At 36.0% G+C, this 20038-nt stretch overlaps 1 protein-coding gene across 6 annotated transcripts in view; it reads left to right on the forward strand.

The window, feature by feature from the left end:
• Nucleotides 1-20038, forward strand: part of DMD (dystrophin) — a 2143628-nt gene that overhangs the window by 596197 nt on the left and 1527393 nt on the right. For all 6 annotated transcript variants that reach the window (XM_033109718.1, XM_033109734.1, XM_033109713.1 and 3 more), the window contains exons 8-9: nt 12818-12999; nt 14967-15098. In XM_033109718.1, coding sequence (XP_032965609.1) covers nt 12818-12999; nt 14967-15098 — 314 coding nt within the window. The remainder of the gene's footprint in view (nt 1-12817; nt 13000-14966; nt 15099-20038) is intronic.

Below are 20038 nucleotides of genomic sequence, written 5' to 3' on the forward strand. Positions count from 1 at the left end.
TGCTAATGGATCAAATGAGGGAATGAAAAAAAAAGAAAACTCAAAGATAATTCCTAAATTTGCAGCCTGACACAATGGATGAATGTTGTCGCCATATTCATAGATGGTGATTAATGGGGAGACTAATGGTTTTGAGGGAAACTGAGACCCTTATTTTGTACGTAGCAAATTTGAGATACCTCCTGCGGTGAGAGGTCTCAGCTGTAGATAGTTGTTTGGGAATCACTAGCATCTAGGAAATGTTTAAAAGAGTGAAGGAAAAGTGGACGATACCACTCTAGGAAGGAGTAAGTATAGTTAGAGAAGACCCAGATCTAACCTCTAATTCTCTCCAAAATTTCATCTCTTTGAAACAGGTTGGGCTAGAAAGAGAGCCTGAGAAAGTGTAGCTAGATGGGTATAAAGCATGAAATACCAGGGGTGCCAAAAAAATGTGTGCAAGTCAACGTTTGGTCAGCATCGCTCAAGCAGTAGTTCACCGTAATCAGAAGTGTCTGGACACTGATGGTAACCACTTTGAGCACCTCTTGTAATTGCAGAAGTGAAATGTGACTTGTATTCTCTTCTGTGACTGGTATTTATTGAGTATTGCAATTTTAGTAGTTTTTTTTCCTTTCTTAAAATGTGTATACATTTTTTTGGCACCCTCTGTATGCAGTGTCAAAGAATCCAAGACAAAGAAAGCAGTTTAAGAATGAGAGTGCTACTGAGAGCTACAGAGTAACTTGGAGATAGAAAAACAGCCATTACGCTTGGCTACATTGTAGCTGTTAATGGAGTCGGCAGCCAGAAGCCAGTTCTCTCATCCAGTATGACCTAGAGAAGCCTTCTGAGCTCCTCCTCCATAAAATATTGACTCCTCCGGTTCCCTAATCATTTTATTGTTCTCTGTAGCACTTGAAATCTGAGAGGCTGGAGATTTGTTTTTATTTATTGTTTATGTCTCAACTGAAATCTAGGCTTCATGAGAGCAGCGTCATTGCTTTGTTCATTGCTGTGTTTCCAGCATCTGGAACAGCGCTTAGCTTATATTGACACGTGATAAGTATGAGCTGTATGAAGGGGTTGGGGGTAGGAAAGTATGTCCAAAGAGCGTAGCTGAAACCTTTGAAAGGTTTTATTGTGAAGGGGAACAGAGAAATGGAAGCGAATGGAAAAACAAGGGAGTAACCCTATTAGCAAGTACTGTAGTGTACTGGTAGAGCGAGATTGTACAGGTTCATGAGAGCAGATTGTGAAATATTCAGGAATTATGCCAACAGGTTGTTAACTATTGGTAATTTGAAATCATCCAAGGTGGGAGGATTTAAACCAGGGAAATTGGCAAACACTACACAGCAGGGGTTTTGTTGTTGTTGTGCTTCTTTCTTGGTTTTTTGTTTTTCGGTTGGAGTACTGTTTACCAGGATACTGTGGGGGAGGATCCTCTACCCTCAGCGTTCTTTCGGCTGCTCTAATCATCAAATAAGATGAGAGAGATTAGCAAGAGACAAGGACCAAATTTAATTACATATGTATGTATGGGAACCCCTCGTACATGAAGGAGTCAGAGGCCCCCCATACACGAGAGGTTCAAAGACAGAAAGGGAAAATGCGGTATATCTGACGTTCTGAGCTTAGGATCACTTGGGGCGTCAAAGGGGAGGAAGGTCATTGCAGAACAATAAGAGCAGATGTTCAGTAATTAGAAGTTTGCCCTGCACTATAGATAGGTCATAAAAAAGATATCTCTGATAATCTCTTATTATAGGCAAGGCCTCTAATTAAAATTCTTCTAGGTAGTTAAGCTGGGGGTAGAAGTTTCTCTTGAGCTCACAAGGTCTTGGTTGCCTTTAAATTCGCTTACCACAGAGGCGCATCTTGGAGTGACTCCTGAACCCCTACAATACCCATGGTTTTTTTGTTTGTTTGTTTTTTATTTGCTTTTCTTTCAAGTGGGAGTTAAGAAAGCATGTTTGTCCGCTGACAAGCAATCTTTCGATTGATGATTCAATAGAAGACAAGTGAAAAGTTTAAGTAGAGAGATTTTTCTTAATTGGAATGAGAACACTTTAATAGTAAGAGGAGGAAAGAACAAGTACCGTGTTTCCCTGAAAGTTAAGACCTGGTGTTATCTTATAGGAAAATAAGACCGGGTCTTATATTAATTTTTGCTCCAAAAGATGCATTAGGGCTTATGTTCAGGGGATATCATCCTGAAAAATCATGCTAGGGCTTATTTTCCGGTTAGGTCTTATTTTCGGGGAAACACATTAGAGCAGGATAGGGGTCAACATCTGTGATTTGTGGTGCAAAGATGAGGGCATTTTTAATTCTGTCTTAAACCTTCACTTGCGCAGTATTTTTCAACACACACACATAAAATTCTATTTAATATTCAAAGTAACATCCTCTAATCTTGCTGAGTATTTGTAAAAATTTCTATGAAAATCAATCATTTGAGTTATGTCCTATGCTTTTTAACATTATTGATTATATTCTCTTGTATAAAAAGTTATTCTTATCATTCTCTTAATATTTGCTTAGTATATGCTTCTTGATTACTCATTCTTTTTCATTCACTTGTACCTTTCTCTATCATTGTTTCACATTTGATTATTTTTCACTTTTGTGAGGTTCTCATTTGCATTTTTCATTTTAAAAGTTATTTTTAATGCATGCATATTATTGTGTGTATAATTAGGAACCCTCAGTTACATTGGTGGAAGTTAGAGACCCCAAGCTCATATTCAAATGAAATTTTATTAGTAGTGTCAAAAGCAGAATGTGTCTCTGTAATTTGAAACTTTTATTGAAGTCTGCCACTTGTTTTTTGTTTGTTTCATCAGCACGTCTCCACAAGTGCTTAGGAACTATGCAAATGTGTGCTGTTTGGCCACTGTGTCTTGTTTGCAGTTATAATACAAACTGGGGATTACTTCTATAGAACCTCTTTGCCTTCAATTATCTTGCAATTTGTATGTGAGGGTATTTTGCTAAACACTTCTTCTGATGTTGCATGTGGTACCTGGTGCTGCCATGATACCATCTGTCATCTGACATGATGCTGACACCACTATTTCATCATCAATGTTTTATTTATGATTATTTATTTATGAATGAGTGATTCACATCTGGGTTGTTTGCCTTCAGCCTTATCCCCTAGTCCACCAATTTCAAATTAGGTGTTAGGGGATGGAGCCATTCTAATTACAAAAATCATTGTTTCCCTAGTGAATGGATGTCATGCCTTACACATGGTAGGCACCCCACAAGTATTTGATGAATGTGTAAATGTAGGCAAACTCAGAAGTTATAGTTATGTGCCAATTGGAAATACTCATGACAAATAACAGGTAATATGTATTGAGCATTTACTGCGTGTATTCATTTTCTCTCTTAAACACCATCATTAGCTGTTTGCATGGTACTAATATGACTCATTTTACAGTTAAACACTGGGACATAGAGAAATAAGTTTTATCACATTCTCTTACCTATAAGTGACAGAACCATGGTTTACTCAAATTATGTTTGATCTAGCAGGCTAAGCTCTTTGATATGGAATGGATGCGCTTTTATGGTTGTTAGAAAATGATCTTGTATACAGTTTCTGCCTCAAGCTGGTTGTTGTTGAGGGATTTGCCTGGTAACTGCCCTTACACCGTCAGGAATGTTTCCAAATCCCTAAACATACCAGAGACACCGTAATAACCAATGAAATTTGTGACAAATGAAATGAGCATCTTCATTCTGGCTTCATTGTTTATCAACTATCATTTCTAGCTGTAGAGAATGAGGAAGTAGAAATAGAATATTTTGTGTTACTACAGAAGGTATTGTATGAGGTTACTTATGAAACCTTGGCACTTTCTCTAGCAGTAGGAGAAAAAAGAAGTCAATTTGGTTAGATCAAAAGCAAAGCACAAAAACAGCAGGTGACAATTAAGAGAGCAGAGTTAAATGTCACTGAAACGAAATACTCCCCTCTCAAATGGAAACTCCAATAGTTCTTGCCACAATAGGCATGTAGAGAGAATTTTAAGAAAGTACAAATGTTTTTCTATCAATAGTCTCCCACACTGACTGACTAGCTTCTATTTGTTAGGTCAAGCTAGCTTTTATTCTCCTGGTTGTAGAGGACATGTACTGAAAAGTAGTCCTGAGGTTTTAAATGGCCAGGGATATTAAAAAAAAAAAAAATAGATGTATTCTACATCCCGTGACTGTGTGTGTGTGTGTGTGTGTGTGGTTATAGTTGACATTCAGTATTATTCAGCTTCAGCTTCAGGTGTACAGCGCAGTGGTCAGGCATCTACACAGTCTATGAAGTGAGCCCCCTGATAAGTCCAGCATAGGGAATATGGTCAATGGTATTATAACAGCTATACATGATGTCAGAAGGGTAATAGATGGGGGCGTATCACTTTATGATGGTTGTAAATGTCTAATTATTACCTTGTTTTGTACACCTGAAACTAATAAAAACTAGATATATTTTAATGGCATTCAAGCTCGGTGAGTAGCCGGGAAAGAGAGTTTTGGACATGTGTGGCATTTTGGAATTGAAAATTTAAAGGCAGAACACTTCACTTTGACTAGCACACAGAAGACATATGGTATTTGGTTAAAAAACATTCAAATTACTTGAAGCTTGTAAGGGCAGGATTGGTTGAAAATTTCCATGTAATTGACGTTACCCACCAGTTTCTGTTGCATTTATTTTCAGGCAGTGTGAGAATGTTTGGTATTAAGACTTCAGTGTCCCCACTCCTATTTAATTCTCGCCCAAAGGTCAGCAAAGAGAATGCATTTGTGGAAGGCATTTTATACACACACACACACACACACACACACACACACACACATACATACATATGTGTGTGTATATATATACACACACACACACATACATAGAATGAAGCAAAAAGAACTAGGTGATGGGGATAAATTGGCAAGTGGTAAATTGAGGATTTTGAAATTATTTATTTGTAATTTTGTTTTCTCATTAGAATCAAAGTGCCATGAGAACAGATCTCTGGGCTCATTTATCTACCACTTTATCCTCACAGACTAGAATATAGCCTGGCACAAAGTAATAACTCAATAAATGTTTGTTAACTGTATATTTCGGTGTTTCATAGTGTCAGTCCAATACTTTTACGAATCAATAACATCACCTCCGTTTTATTTATTTATTGGTTTGAATGCATGATGTTTATTTTCATACATACTTTTCAAATTGTTTGGTTAATGGCCAGAAAGCTAAGCTAGTTTTCAGTATATCTGAAGTCTCCTGTATGCACCTCATTTTTTGTTTTTCTCTCTTCAGCCCTAGGTGATCATTATGCATTTTGAGCACTGTTTTCTACTTGTATCAAGATGATAGTGGTAGTTTTTTGCTATCTACACCATAAACATATTGACTGGAATAATTGGTTGTTTAAAAGATAAAAATCATCTAGTATTTCTCATGGATAAATAAAAGCCATTGCTTTTTATAATTAATTTTACTATGAAGCTGAATCATTTTCATCAAATACAAATTATTTTCATTACTATCTTTTATAGTCCTTTAATGAGAGGCATTGCTATTAGATGATAAAAGCAACTTGGATCAGTGAGTGAAATGCTAAAATTGTGGAATGGCTTAATTAAGGAGTACTTAATTTAGTGAAGGCAGAATGTGTCTTGTAAAATGTTAAAGAACTTAACTTGAGGGGACCATTGCAAGTTGTTATTTACTAGAATGCTCTATATCCATTGTGTACAGTGACTTGTAAATGGAAAGTACATATGTGTAGAATGTAGTACTGGAAGAAAAACATCAAAATTGGAAATAACGATCTAATGTTTTAATGAATTAGTCCATTGCTGTGATATTGCGTACAAGTATGCAATTTGCAAACTAGTGCTTAGGGGTCCGATGACATTGTAACATAATTTCTTCACTTGTAAACCTCAAATGATAACCCACTTTGCTTCTGGCAATAAGTTCTTTAGAATTTCACATAAGTACATTTCGTTAGTTTGGCGAACACAGGATTTGGGTTATGTCTACATATATGTGTTCACATTTTCATATTTAGAGCTATCTGACCATGTCTGGTTTGTGAACACAAATTTCTGCTTCCCAGTTCACCCATTCCCCTTCTTTTACACAGTGAATTTATTTATTTTTGTTTTGTCCCTCATACAAATTCTGTGGGAAAAGATCCAGATTTATTCTGATAATGGTTTCTAAATGATGTTCTTTCTTTTTTTTTTTAATTCTTACAAGGCTGACCAAACTTTGTAAATGACCATTTATGCAAGCTGTCTTTGAAATCTCACTTCTTTTTTAGTACACATGGTATGCATTACAATCCAGTATTTCAATTCCCGCCTTTCTCCGCGCAGCAAACTGACCTGAGGTTTCCACATGGAGCCTCTTGTTTAGATTTCCCAGAGGTGTTTCAAGGCTGTGCCTGGCAGCTGGTTAATCAGACTTTCTGGAGGTTGATTGCACAAGATAAGAACGGTTTTGTTGAAGGTACCAGTTTCCTAACAAACTCATTCGCAATGACTTTTTTTGGAGTGAGGGCATACTGAAAGAAAACTTTGTGCAACTTTGCTTTTATTAGTTCTTTTTATCTTTACAGATACTTTTATTATAACACAGAATATATTATCTAATTATAAAATTAGTGAATGCTGAACAGAGAGTATAGAAAACATAGATAAGATGAAGGAGAAAAAAAAACTTATGTTCAATCCCTCCAGCATACCCATTTCACCAATGTCTTGTTTCCCTAGTCTTTTCCGTAAAATTAGTATGGTCTACAGAAATTACACCATCCTGCTCTTGTGATGTTACATTATAAAGAATTTATTTTCATATGTTGTGAATATTCTTTAAAAGCAACATTTTGAATGACTTTGCAATACTCATATACAATTATATACCTGTATTTGATCATTTCTAGTTCTCTAACTATTATTAAGCCGTTTGGAGTGGTCTGAATCCTTTCCTTTTTTTGTATAATAAATACATTTTGTATTGTAAATAGTGCCTAAATTTCACATCAAATTTATAAAAATCTTCATTTAAATTTCTGATTATTTGCTTGTGATGGATTCCCAGGAGGAAAATTACTGAGTTATTGCGTATAATTGTTTCTAAGGTTTTAGTAGACATTGCCAAAATATTTCTCATACAGTTGGAACCAACCGATACTCTTCCAGCAAAGTAGGAGCTTGGCCAAATCATGGAAGCCTCTGCAACGTTGGTTGCTATCCTTTTGTCATTCTTTGCTAATTTGATAGGCAAAGGGATATAATTAAGAACCTACATGTTTATTTAATTTATATCCCTTTGATTACTGCTGATGTTGCACTTTTATGTGTATTTACTCCTTATTAGAAATAGAAATCACTACTATGGGCAATACAGATAAGGTTTGCTAATGGAACTATATGCATCGCAGCGTAATCATTTACATAATGACTTTGACATACTCAGTTTTCAAATGCACTTAAGATGCCATTCTCTGAAAGAAAAGGCAGAGTACTGAGAAGTGTGGTACACTGGGTTCTAATTCTGATTCTGACTAGCTTTTGAAATGGCCATCAAACTACTTTGGGCTTCCATTTCCTCATTTGAAAGATGATAGAATTTCAGCAAATGATTTAATTGTTCCATTATAGCCCTCAATGTAAAAATTCTGATGAGTATAGAAACACTCACCAGAATTAGTGTTATTATTCATAACATAAAATATTCTAGCAGTATTATGAGTTTTCAACATTTTCATTCTGAGATGGTTTCAGATATTATATTAGAAATTATTCATTTAAGCGCTTGTGGCAACAAACCCATTATAGCAGAGTTTTAGTGTAAAGATTGCTTTCATATAATTTTCAGTTCTTATTTTGGGGGTGCAGCCACTTCTTTCACTTCATACATTTTAATGTCTTGTAATTAAAAAATGTCAATCCCATCCCATCATTCTCAGCCTCCTCAAATGCTGTGCTCCTCATTGTCAATAACATTGTTTTTGTAGTCAGTTGCTGTCTTATGCGATTCTCATCAATTTCTGTGGTCTCAATTACTCTCTTTATTCAGTTTCTTAACAAATATTAGGTTGGTGCAAAAGTAATTGCGGTTTAAAAGGTTAAAAATAGTTGCAAAAAGCGCAGTTACTTTTGCATCAACCTAATATTTAGGTACTCAGGGAGTCCCAGCCATTGATCTTGTGCCATTATCATAACTGAGGATCATAACCCCCAAGTGATGAAATTTCTTTTGATACAGTTCATAATTATTTGTTGGGTGGCTAAGCCCCTGACTATTCATAATAGAATGTAGGCTAAGCATATTCTATGGCACATAGTAATTGCTTTGTAACTATGTAATAAATGAGGAATGGTCTTTCCTTCCAACCAGCTTCTTCTTCTGGCTTCTTATCAACAGACCTACCGCCAGGTCTGTGTTTGTGTTAATAACAGAAACACCACAGTTGCAATACGGCAACAATGCAGTGTTGAATAAAATTTGCAGTCTTTTCTAAACATTATTGCATTTGACCTTCACAACACTTTGGTGAGATTGGGACTCTGATTTTTATGTTTCGCAGATGAGGAAAGAGAAGTAAGTGCTGTTCAGCATATTTCTTTACAGATAGAGGTACAGGTTTTGAAAAATCCAAGTCGTCAGATTGAGGATTGCTTATTCTTTCATTGCACCACACTCTCGTCTAATAAATTCCCATTGATAAGTTTACATTCACAAGTGAATTTCATCACCTGAATTTTATGAAACGATGAAATTGTTGCTCAATATTTTAAATGAAAACACAAAGCTGAGTTTATTGCTTAATTAAATAAGAGGGAACTATGTTGGTCAACTATAGTCTCTTAAAGTAGAGTGTTAGGTTTGGGGAGAAACTCGAGGTCAAGAAATCTGTGAACATTCAGAGTTGTAGTTTTATGTCACGTTTAGAAGCTTGGTTGGTTATTCAGGTGTGACCACTGTTAATTGGTTTGCATTCAGAATTTTGTTCACTGACGCGTGCGTTCACTCCTGATTGACAGACCTTCAGGAGGGTGGGGTTGCCACTTGGGGAAGCCTGATGAAGACCGTGTAGGCAGGTAATTGCTAATTGATTAAATGAGATTGAAAATTGTGTTGCTGGCTACTCGTTCTCCTGGCTACAGAACAAGCAGTTTCCTGCCTCGGACCTTCTCCTCAGTTTCATTCTCAGTTTATTAATCTTTGTACCCTCAAGGTTTAGGACAGAATTTTTTATGTAGGCATTTTTGAAGACTATGGAGAAAGTGATTTGAAAATTGAATGAACTCATTTTGGACTTATCTTAGTATTTCTATCATGCACTCCCTTGTTTTCATTACCCAGCCTCTGTAAGTTCTCTAACACCGCCTGTGTGGATTGGGTGCTAGCCAGCTACTTCCCTCCAGTTTTTTTTTCCCTCCAGAATCCATTCTGCACTTAACCATTTTACTTTACAAAAATTTTAATGATGTTATACTTTTGTTCAAGAGTAGTTAGTTACTCTCCAACCTATTGAATTAAGACTAGATTTTTTCAGTTTGCTGTGGATGATCTCTCGATGTTCCACACACAACCTACCCATGTTATCTTACAATTCACTGTCCTGCTCTCTGTGGCTAAGACACCCAAAGGTATTATTCCCGGAACATGTCTAATCTGTCTCTGCCTCTGCACTTTTGTTCATGCTTTTCCACTGTCTGGAATACCTTTCCCCATTTTCCCATTTCCAGCTAATGAAATCCTATACATACTCATTTCAGTTTCCTATTCATATAGAATTTTCTGGTCCTCCAATAATGTATAATTTCTATCTTTTTCTGTACATATTAAAGCACTGGTGGTGCCAATTGGAGGAACACATTTTACATTCTGTTCTGCAATGCAATTATTTTGTACCTTTCTTCTTCTTTATTTTACTAGTCCAAATTGTGAGCAGACTCCATGAATTCTCTATCTTGTTAACCTCCTGGATAATCTATTAAAATATTTTAAGTCTAGTAAATATATGTTCAAGGAATACAACATATTTTCAAATATCTAAATTTCTTTCTTTAAAGAAAGAAATAATCGGTTCTGCCTATTCGTACAGCTGAATCCCACATAACCTCAGAGGTGGGATGGTAATAGGGGCAAAAATGTCAGTTGTTTAGCCAAATAGTTCATATTTATCGTAATGATTTATATTTATGAATATTTGCTTTCATCTCCAAGATGTTTTCTGTTGTTGAAATGTATTATGATTTTAGACATTTGCTTAGGGCAATAGAAATAATGCTTGATCTGTTTTACATGTCTGCGTATAATATAGCAGTAAATAGTCACGGATCAACCTTCTTTGTTCAATGACTTTCTCACAACATGGTTTTATTTTAATACACTAAAAAAATAAACAGAATTCTAAATCACACTCATCACAGATAAAACTTACTAGTTGTTAGTGAGAAGGAAGAAAACATTCTAGAGTTTTAAAATATGGGGAAGTGTGGTATCTACCATACAACGAACAATTGAAAAACAATGATCAAATGAAACGGAGATTTTAGGCTTCAGAATTTCAAAGCTAAGTTAGTAAGACTCTTTTTTAGAAAGGCAGCTCTCATGCACAAAATATTCTTTAGTTCTTCCTTGAAAAATACTTGCAAAAGATTACCTTCATCATCTGTTGGTTAATAATTAAATTATAATAAGGAGCAGAGACTATGCCTTGTATATCTTTGTATCTCTCACCCTTGTACATTTACGTGTCCAATAAGTGTCTTTTGAAAAAAATGAGTGAAAGAGTGAAATGGTAGATGGTCTAACAGTCTGCTTCCCTGTAGTTTTTTTGACTCTTGTTGCTCAAAGCGTGGTCTTCAAGCTAGCAGTTTCAGCATCACCTGGGGGCATGTTGGAAATGCATAGACTCAGGCTCTACCCCAGACCTACTGAATCAGATTCTGGCTTTAAAAAGGTCCCCAGGTGATTCATACGCACATTAAAAATTGAGAAGTACTGTATTCTATGGATAGAAGCAGACCAAGGAACATTAGTTAACTATTCCCTCTTCTGTAACTCTTTTAAAAATACTTTAAAAATAGTTGTTCTGATTAATCATGTTCCTGCTACTTGTGAAGGGATGGACTAAATGACCGCTTCAGCCTCCCTTTATGCTAGTAGACTTGAGATTTCTTTAGTCATAATCGGAACACCTGTCCAGAATATACATATTTTATTTAAAACAGATCTTTTAATAGTAAAATAAATTTATGGCAAAAAAAAAAAAAAAGGCCTGGCACATTGCTGCAAAGTTGCCTTTGCCTCCTACCAGGATTTAGGTTTTAATACTTCTGGGATTAATGATATACTTCACATAAAGGATTATTTTTACATCTGGGTTCCCTGGAATGAGCTCAGTGGGTAAATTGTGACGCCAAGTAACAAAAGAACCTTTTGAAGGAGCTGCCACTTATTATGTGTGTTATTACAAATTATTATTGACTTTAAATGCTAGGTTTCTTTCATTTCCTGGATGTGGCAAAGGACATAATGTCACATCAGCTTTATGTGAAGGACTTTTAAATTTGTCTCTAAAGTCTGAGAAGGAAAGCAACAGCCAACTTTAACAGATGCACCATAATGTAAACAAATTTTTCTCCCCAAATAAAACGTTTTACTTTCGACTCAATAGTGCATGGTCATTCAACATTCATTGTTTACTGTTTCATTCCTACATATATATAAGATCATAATGGATAAACATATTAATATCAAACACTCTTAGGGGATAGCATAGTATGATAATTTAATTAAAAATTTTATTAAACTTATTGGGTGACATTGGTCAAATTATGTAGGTTTCAACTGCACAATTCTAAAATCTATCATCTCTGTATTACACAAATATTTTTATTATACCTTAGGGACATTACAAATCAATATATATATATGATATATAGCTGTTTCATTTTATTTTTATTGTGAAAATACATGGTTCATTTCAACACAGAGACATACTTTTCTCTTTACATACTTAATCGCCAGCAAACATTTGATTAGGAAGTGCAAGCTTTCTTTACTGGAAGCCAAAGCATTAGCTCTTGTGTAATTGTTTAATTGCCAATGTACCATTTTAATTGACATGCTAATATAACTTTCCATGGAAAGGAAGATGTAATCTTTTTGTATTAATAGTTTCAGGTGTACAAAACATGTAATAGTTAGACATTTACGCCCTTTACAAAGTGATAACCCCCTCCCCCAGTCTGCTACCCCTCTGACATGGTATATAGCTGTTACAATCCCATTGATTGATTATATTCCCCAACTGTCTTTCATAGATCTCTGAGACAATATTGTGGGTACTAATTTGTACTTTCTAATCCCTTACCTTCTCCCTCACCCCAGCACCCCTCCCATCTAGCAACCATCAGTGTTTCCTCTATATCTCTGAGACTATTTCTGTTGAGTTTGTGGAAGATGTAATCTTTTATTTTTGTTTCTTATCTAATGAGAACCCCTCTCTTAGATGGGCTGCTTTGGCAATTTGACGTAGGAAAAAGGATGACAGAATGAAGCTTTTCAGTGAACAAGGAAAAGAAACGAACTTTCGTGCTCATCTAGTTGGTCTGCCAAATGGGCAGGGCATTGTAGTCCTGATTATTACGTTCTCATTAGTCTCTGGAGGATGTTCATGGACAATCGAGTGCGCATTAATCTGTCTTCTTCCTGTAACATTGATTTGTTCATTCCCCTTTTAGAGGCTCAAATATAGAAACCAAAAATTGATGTGTGGTGTTAATGTGCTTACAGATGTTGCCACCACTTATCCAGATAAGAAGTCCATCTTAACGTACGTCACATCACTCTTTCAAGTTTTGCCTCAACAAGTGAGCATTGAAGCCATCCAGGAAGTGGAAATGTTGCCAAGGCCGTCCAAAGTCACTAGAGAAGAACATTTTCAGTTACATCATCAAATGCACTATTCTCAACAGGTAAAGTGCCAAAAGAACTAATGTCAAAGGTGTTTTCTATTTTATGTGCGTTTTTAGGTATCAGACACATATATAAATCTGTTATATCTATGAATATCTATACATATATATACAGAGGGTGCCAAAAATTTGTATACACATTTTAAGAAAGGAAAAAACTGTATTAAAATTGTAATAATATATACTGATAACAAAAGATGAATACAGGTCTTGTGTATACATTTTTTTGGCACCCTCTGTATATAGCATAGTATATATACACAAATATATTATCTGTATACATAGCATTGTGTGTGTGTGTGTGTGTGTGTGTGTGTGTGTGTGTGTGTGTGTGTATATGAGGTCGGACAATTAAGTTCAAGAACTCATCCTAGAAAAAGTGCTACATACCTCATTGCTAAATATCCCTGCGGTCACCTTAGAAGTACTCCCCTTGGGAAGCTATGCACCGACGCCAGCGCCTAGTCCACCCTTCAAAGCAATTTTGGACCTCTTTTTCTGGAATGGCCATCAGAGCTGTCGTCGTATTACCCTTGATGTCCTGAATGTCATCAAAATGTCTTCCTTTCAATATTTCCTTTATCTTTGGGTAAAGAAAGAAGTCACTGGGGGCCAGATCAGGTGAGTAGGGAGGGTGTTCCAATACAGTGATTTGTTTACTGGCTAAAAACTCCCCCACAGACAGTGCCATGTGAGCTGGTGCATTGTCGTGATGCAAGAGCCATGAATTGTTGGTGAAAAGTTCAGGTCGTCTAACTTTTTCACACACCCTTTCAGCACTTCCAAATAGTAAACTTGGTTAACTGTTTGTCCAGTTGGTACAGATTCATAATGAATAATCCCTCTGATATCCAAAAAGGTTAGCAACATCATTTCAACCAGTTCGCAAACTTAATTGTCAGACCTTGTATATGGGGGAGGGGGATGAGAGAGAGCGCGAGAGTGAGAGAGAGAGAGAGAGAGAGAGAGAGAGACAGGCAGAGACTGAGACTGACTCTAAACCTTTAAAATTTTATCTGACATCATGGGCTATAATATAATTGTTTTCAAAGCACATTATTAAAATACTCTGCTATTGATAGGTACTGTATTATAGGAATATGGAGCACAGAATATATTTTATTTCCATTGTGTAAAATGAAATAAAAGATAGGCTCATATACACATTAAACTTTCCATCAGCTAGAGCCAAGAGCAAAGAATTAGAGCAAGAGTGAAGGCAAATACTCTGTTTAATAATATTTTCTGATTTTTAGTGGCAACCTGCTGATGTATTAACAAATTTTGATTATTCAAGGTAACATTTTTGATAAAAGTAGTTCAAAACTTTTAAATAAATGAAATGGAGATTACATATGATAAAGATTTTTATTATACTGTTGTATAGAATCCTGTGGGATTCTCTCATATATGGCTTGTTTTGCTCCCAACAGTGGATATTTATTTTGGGGTGTTTTCTCATACATGGTTTGACACAGTGATGAAAAAGCCTTTAGCTGAATTTCTGCTGAAGGTGTGGAAAGCTCTTAGGCCTAATTTTCTCACTCTACTGAGTAGTTCTATATTTAGCTTAGGAAAGCTTCAGTCCTTTTCAGGGCATCGACCTGATGAATTCCGGTTTTGTTTACTTTGGGTTCAGAGACTATTGCTTTTAGATGCCAATTTTTGCCACGATAAAGAGAAACATCCCATCTTAATGCTGGAGTTGTGTCAGTATGGAATCCTGATGGTTAAATCCTGCCTCATATCTTCCCTGATTACCCGCCCCCCAGCTGACACTGAGCACCACAGTTCTTGGAGTGTACTGGTTTCTAATAGCACTTTGTATGTGTTTATGGTTAAACTTTCCATCTCACTGTTTCCATTTAATGTTCATTTTTCTGCTGTGTTGGAAAGCAGTCCTTCCAGGGTCACTTACGATGTCTCCTCCTCCTCTCTGCCCCCCTCCCCCTAACCCTTTTCTGCAGATCACAGTCAGTCTAGCACAGGGCTATGAAAGAACTCCTTCCTCTCCTAAGCAGCGGTTCAAGAGCTATGCCTACGCGCAGGCTGCTTATGTCACCACCTCTGACCCCACACGGAGCCCATTTCCTTCACAGGTCTGTCAACATTTACTCTCTGTTCTACAAAGCAAAGAATGTCTTCATCCATGAAAATCGAACGTGGCCTTTGTTTGTTTGAAGTTAGCAGTGCCTTTTTCCTTCCCCATCAAGAACTAAAATTTCATTGTTCCCGGTTGTATTAGATACTCTCACATGACGCTGTTTTGTTGTGAGACTTCTCTAGATTTTCTTTCACTGTAGTTTTATTTATTATTTTTCAAAATTTATTTTTCAATTTCAGTCGACACACAGTATTCTATTAGTTCCAGGTATACAACGTAGTGATTAGACGTGTGTAGCTTATGAGGTGCTGCTTTAGGTTTAACATACTCGTATGTAGATTCTTCATGAATGGGGATTCTCATAGTAGTGATTTGTGCTTTCATTATGTAATTACCTGGATGGTTCTCTTTTACAAAGACTACGAAACAGTTATAAACAACCATTAAGTTCACTCAAGGTTTATATATATAACCTTTGAAAGAGTTGGAAAAAATGGATGAAATTTACTAATCACATTATTTGGGGGGATTTTCCTAGACATACGATGTGTTAAGGAAATATCTACTCTATATAGATGCTTTTATTATATTTTCATTCTATAAAAAAAGTATTTCTCTTCTATTTAAAAAACGTAACTGCCAGCTTCTTCATATGATCTCTCTTAATTTTGCTAACTTAAACTCGTATATAATGGGCTCTGTAGTATTTAGACAAAAAAGTCACACTAAAACCAGATCAGAGTCTGTGTACCATTTAAAACTTTCCACATAAGGAATCTTCTTACTGGAGGTTTCCACCATTGCAATATTGTAGGAAAGCTAAACATACAAGAAATTAGAGCCTTGTGTATGTTAGAGCATGGAAGTGAAATGTGCTAGAATTGCTAGATTTGCTAGAATTTATTTTTAAAAGAAAAGTATTTATTTTGCTGAGTAGAGCAATTTGAAAAGTTCTTGAGGAAGTGACTTTTATCAAAACTACCCTACACATGGGAATTTAGAGATGGTAGACCTTATCTCATTGGTAAAAATGTACAGATTTTTAGAGACTCATTGATTATTATTATTTTTTTAAGATAGTGGTTGTATTTAAGTAGTGATTTATTTGGCATAGGTACTTGATGCCGGAGGTTGAAAATTCTTAACACTGAAAGATTCGCCCAGGGAAACATATTTCAGAGCTTAGTTATGCCCTCTGTCCTTGGCTACTTTTCTTGCAAAGATGAACAAAGGAGACTCGGTGAAAAAGTTTGTTACTCAGCCTTATCTTCAGTTACATTTCCATCCATGTTTTCAAAAAGGCTAGCTGTATAAAATTGATCAAAAAACTTAATCTGCTTTCTCATTATCAGGAAATAAAAATAACTCTGCCACACATTACTATTTACTATATGCCATGTGTCCACATTATATGAACTAATAAAATCCTCGTAAACCTTACAGTGGTAGGAGGTGCTATTTTATACCCATTTGAAGTTTATTCACCCTTCTTTCCCTTCCCCTCCTTCTCACCTTCCTGGCTCTCCCTGACTTTCTATGCTCTTTTTACTACCATCCTCCCACTGAAACCTCCAACACTTAAAGAATAAGTCTGTACATCCTAAAATAAAGGAGCGTAAACCAAAACAAAGAAATAAGTTGTTGCCCTCTCATTATAGCTTTAGAGAGCTGCCTTTTCCAGAAAGTTTTCTCCAGTGCCTATTCTGGCAGAACATTTTTACCTTATTACCACCTCATTAAGGCATTGCTCAGGTATGACTCCTTAATGAAGTAATTATAAATGGACATAATTTTGCTAGACTTGATTTTTTTCACTTTACTTTTGTCTAAATCTTGCAGAAATATTTATCATGAAATAGTCAACAAATTCACTTATTGGTTTTACTTAACATAAGCTACTGAAATGAACTTAATGTTATCCTTTCGCAAAGAAAAAGCATGAATTGCAATGGATGGGGAATGATATATTCTGCCTGTTTCTAAGGTAGCACGTCAGAAGATAATGTTACGTGTAGTTCGCTAAGTTTAGGTCTTAATTATTGACTAAGAAAATGTTTTCTAAAGAATTTCTCAGCGGGGCTGAGCCCATACTGCCCCCTACAGGTTGTATCTGATCCACTTCAAATGAGCTCCAGACGGGTTCCTACAAAGAAGGGGGAGGTTTTCCATAATAGTGAAGATAGCCAGGCAGGTGACTGCCCCTGGGGGGAACATAAAGTTCATTATCTTAAAAGTCCCCAGTATCTTAGAAAGATCAGTTATCCGCATCTGTCCCAAAGTTGGAAAATCTGACTTTTACTCACTGCAGTTTGTGAACCTGTTGAGGCAACACAATCTGACCTACCTCATGATTTCTGCCTATAAATGAGTTTTTCTCATAATTTCCCAAGAAGAAAGACCATCTGCTGTGAACCCATAACTTTCTCTCATTGTATGACTTAACTGCGATGCAGTCTTAGATGGAGGATGTCCTTTGCATAATTATATTTAATTCCTCTTTTTATGACTTTGATCATGCCTCTCATTCTGCTCCTAATCTTATATCAAAAATCCCCAGTCGCTTTTTTACCTTCAATTTCTCTGTCTCTCCTGGATCTCATCCTGTCCAAAACTACTGTACTACATTCATACCTGCATGCATGCCTCCTCTCCCCAAACATACGTCTCTCCACTTGATCTTGTTAAGGTACTATTATGTAACTCTTTCTTTCACTTAATACCTTCTGTAGTCCATGCTTCATTCATTCATTCAAAAAGAATTATATTTAGTCACTAAATCAAATGTCTTCTTTTCAGCTCTCAGGCTTTCTACCATAATTGAGATACTGTTCTCATAGCCCCTAGACTCGTCAGGTTCTCTATCTCCGACTGTTCTGTATGTCTTTCGTGATCTAACTCTTTCTCCCCTTCCAACTCCCTTAGTGTAGGAGTCTCAGGGAAGATCTCTTGACCCACTTATTTGTACACACTCTCTTGTCAGTATGATTTAATCTCCTGGCTTCAAGCTGTATGCAGATGACCGTTATATCTATGTTCTCACCATTTCTAATATCTCTTGAGTTACAGCCAGATTTCCAACTCATTTTCAGTTCTTTGGTATGTATCTATACCTTGATGTCCACTGATTTCGCAAACCTGCTGTGTCCTGAAGTGAGCTTTATTTCATTGCTCCCAACCCGTTTTTTGTTCTTTTGTTATGTAAATAAGAATATTACTCAGTTGTCATTCAAACTTAAATATGTGACGTGCTCTTTTGTCTCTATACTGATCTGATATTCAATAATGGGACATGTAAAGTCAGTTCTTTCCTTACAACATTTCTCCATTAAGTTATGTCCCCTCAATATTAATATATGTCCTCTGATTCAGTCCTTCAGCACGTCTTCTAGATTACAGAAATAGCTTTGCAATCGATATCACTATCTTTAGTTTATCCACCTCTAAGTCAGATTAAATTTCGTTTTTAACAGCTTTAATAATATCATTCACAAAACTTTCTTCACTTTCTTTTGCCTTTATAACAAGTCCACTCCCCTAAATTTCATCAGGAAGCTACATGATCTATTAACAATTTATATTTTCATACTTATTTCACACTAGTCTATTTCATGTTTTCTTTACTCCAAATTAAATCAGTTGCTCTCCTCCGTAAGTGCCAAGCAGTTTCCCATCTTAGCTTTTTTGGTTCTCCCAGCCTATAGTGACTTTTCCTTCCTTCAAATTGGCCAACTTAATCCAGATTTCAAGGCCTAACCAATAAGTGCAGAGCCTGGATTCAAGTTCAGATTTCTAACTCCAAGACCATGTTCTTTCTACGGACACTGACTTGTCTCTCCTGTGATTCTTATATATAGAATTATTCACACATGGAGTAGTAGTCATTTATGTAATCACTTAACACTTATTTATTAATCACCTACTATGTGCCAGGTATTATTATAGGATCACATGATACATCAATAAACATACAAAATAATTCCTGCCCTAATGCAGGGTATATGCTCGTGGGATAGTCATAATATGTATACGATAAACAGTATAAATAAGTGAACTGTTTCAAATAATATATAAGCAATATGCATTAAGGTAAGTAAAATGTAGTAGTAAGTACAATAGTAAGCACTAAAAAGAAAAAATAAATAAATAAAAGAGGAAAGTGGGATATGCAGTATGTGGCAAAGAAAAGTTAAAATTTGTTTTTAGGTATTCAGAGAAAGACTCACTAAGAAGATACATTTTGAGTAAAGACTGGAGGGAGGTGTGGGTACGTGGCAGAAGACAAACCCACGAGGGGGAAACAGTGCAGAAGCCCTGAATTGTGGGGATACTTGGCCTATTCAAGGAGAGGTATGGATGAGCGTCACAGTGCTAGGAGATGGTGTCTGAGCTGTAATAGTGCACCAAATCACCTAGGGCCTTGTGAGTAATGGGGAAGCGGGAAGCAATTGGAGGAGTGACATAAACTCATATTATTTAAACATGGCTGCTGTGTGGAGAATAGACTAAAAGGAGCAAGGATGGAAGCAAAGGGATTAGTTAGAATGAATGCTATTGCAATAATCTAGGCAAGATTTGATCGGGACTTGGATCTGGATTGTTTCTCTTTTTTCCCCAGTTTGTTTTTTTTAAATAAAATTTATTGGGGTAGCAATGTTTAGTAAACTTACATAGGTTTCAAGAGTACATTTCTGTACTACATCATCTATATATCGCATTGTGTGCTCACCACCCAGAGTCAGTTCTCTTTCCGTCACCCTATATTGAACCCCCTTTTCATTGTGGTAAATTATACATCACATAAATTTTACTATCTTAACCATTTTTTAAAATGTACAGTTCAGTGGTATTAATTACATACATAAAGTTATACAACCATTATTGCCATCCATCTCCATCTTCTTCTTGCAAAGTCGAAACTGTATCCATTAAACGATA

This window comes from Rhinolophus ferrumequinum, chromosome X (assembly GCF_004115265.2).
Source record: "Rhinolophus ferrumequinum isolate MPI-CBG mRhiFer1 chromosome X, mRhiFer1_v1.p, whole genome shotgun sequence".
NCBI classification, from domain to species: Eukaryota; Metazoa; Chordata; class Mammalia; order Chiroptera; family Rhinolophidae; genus Rhinolophus; species Rhinolophus ferrumequinum.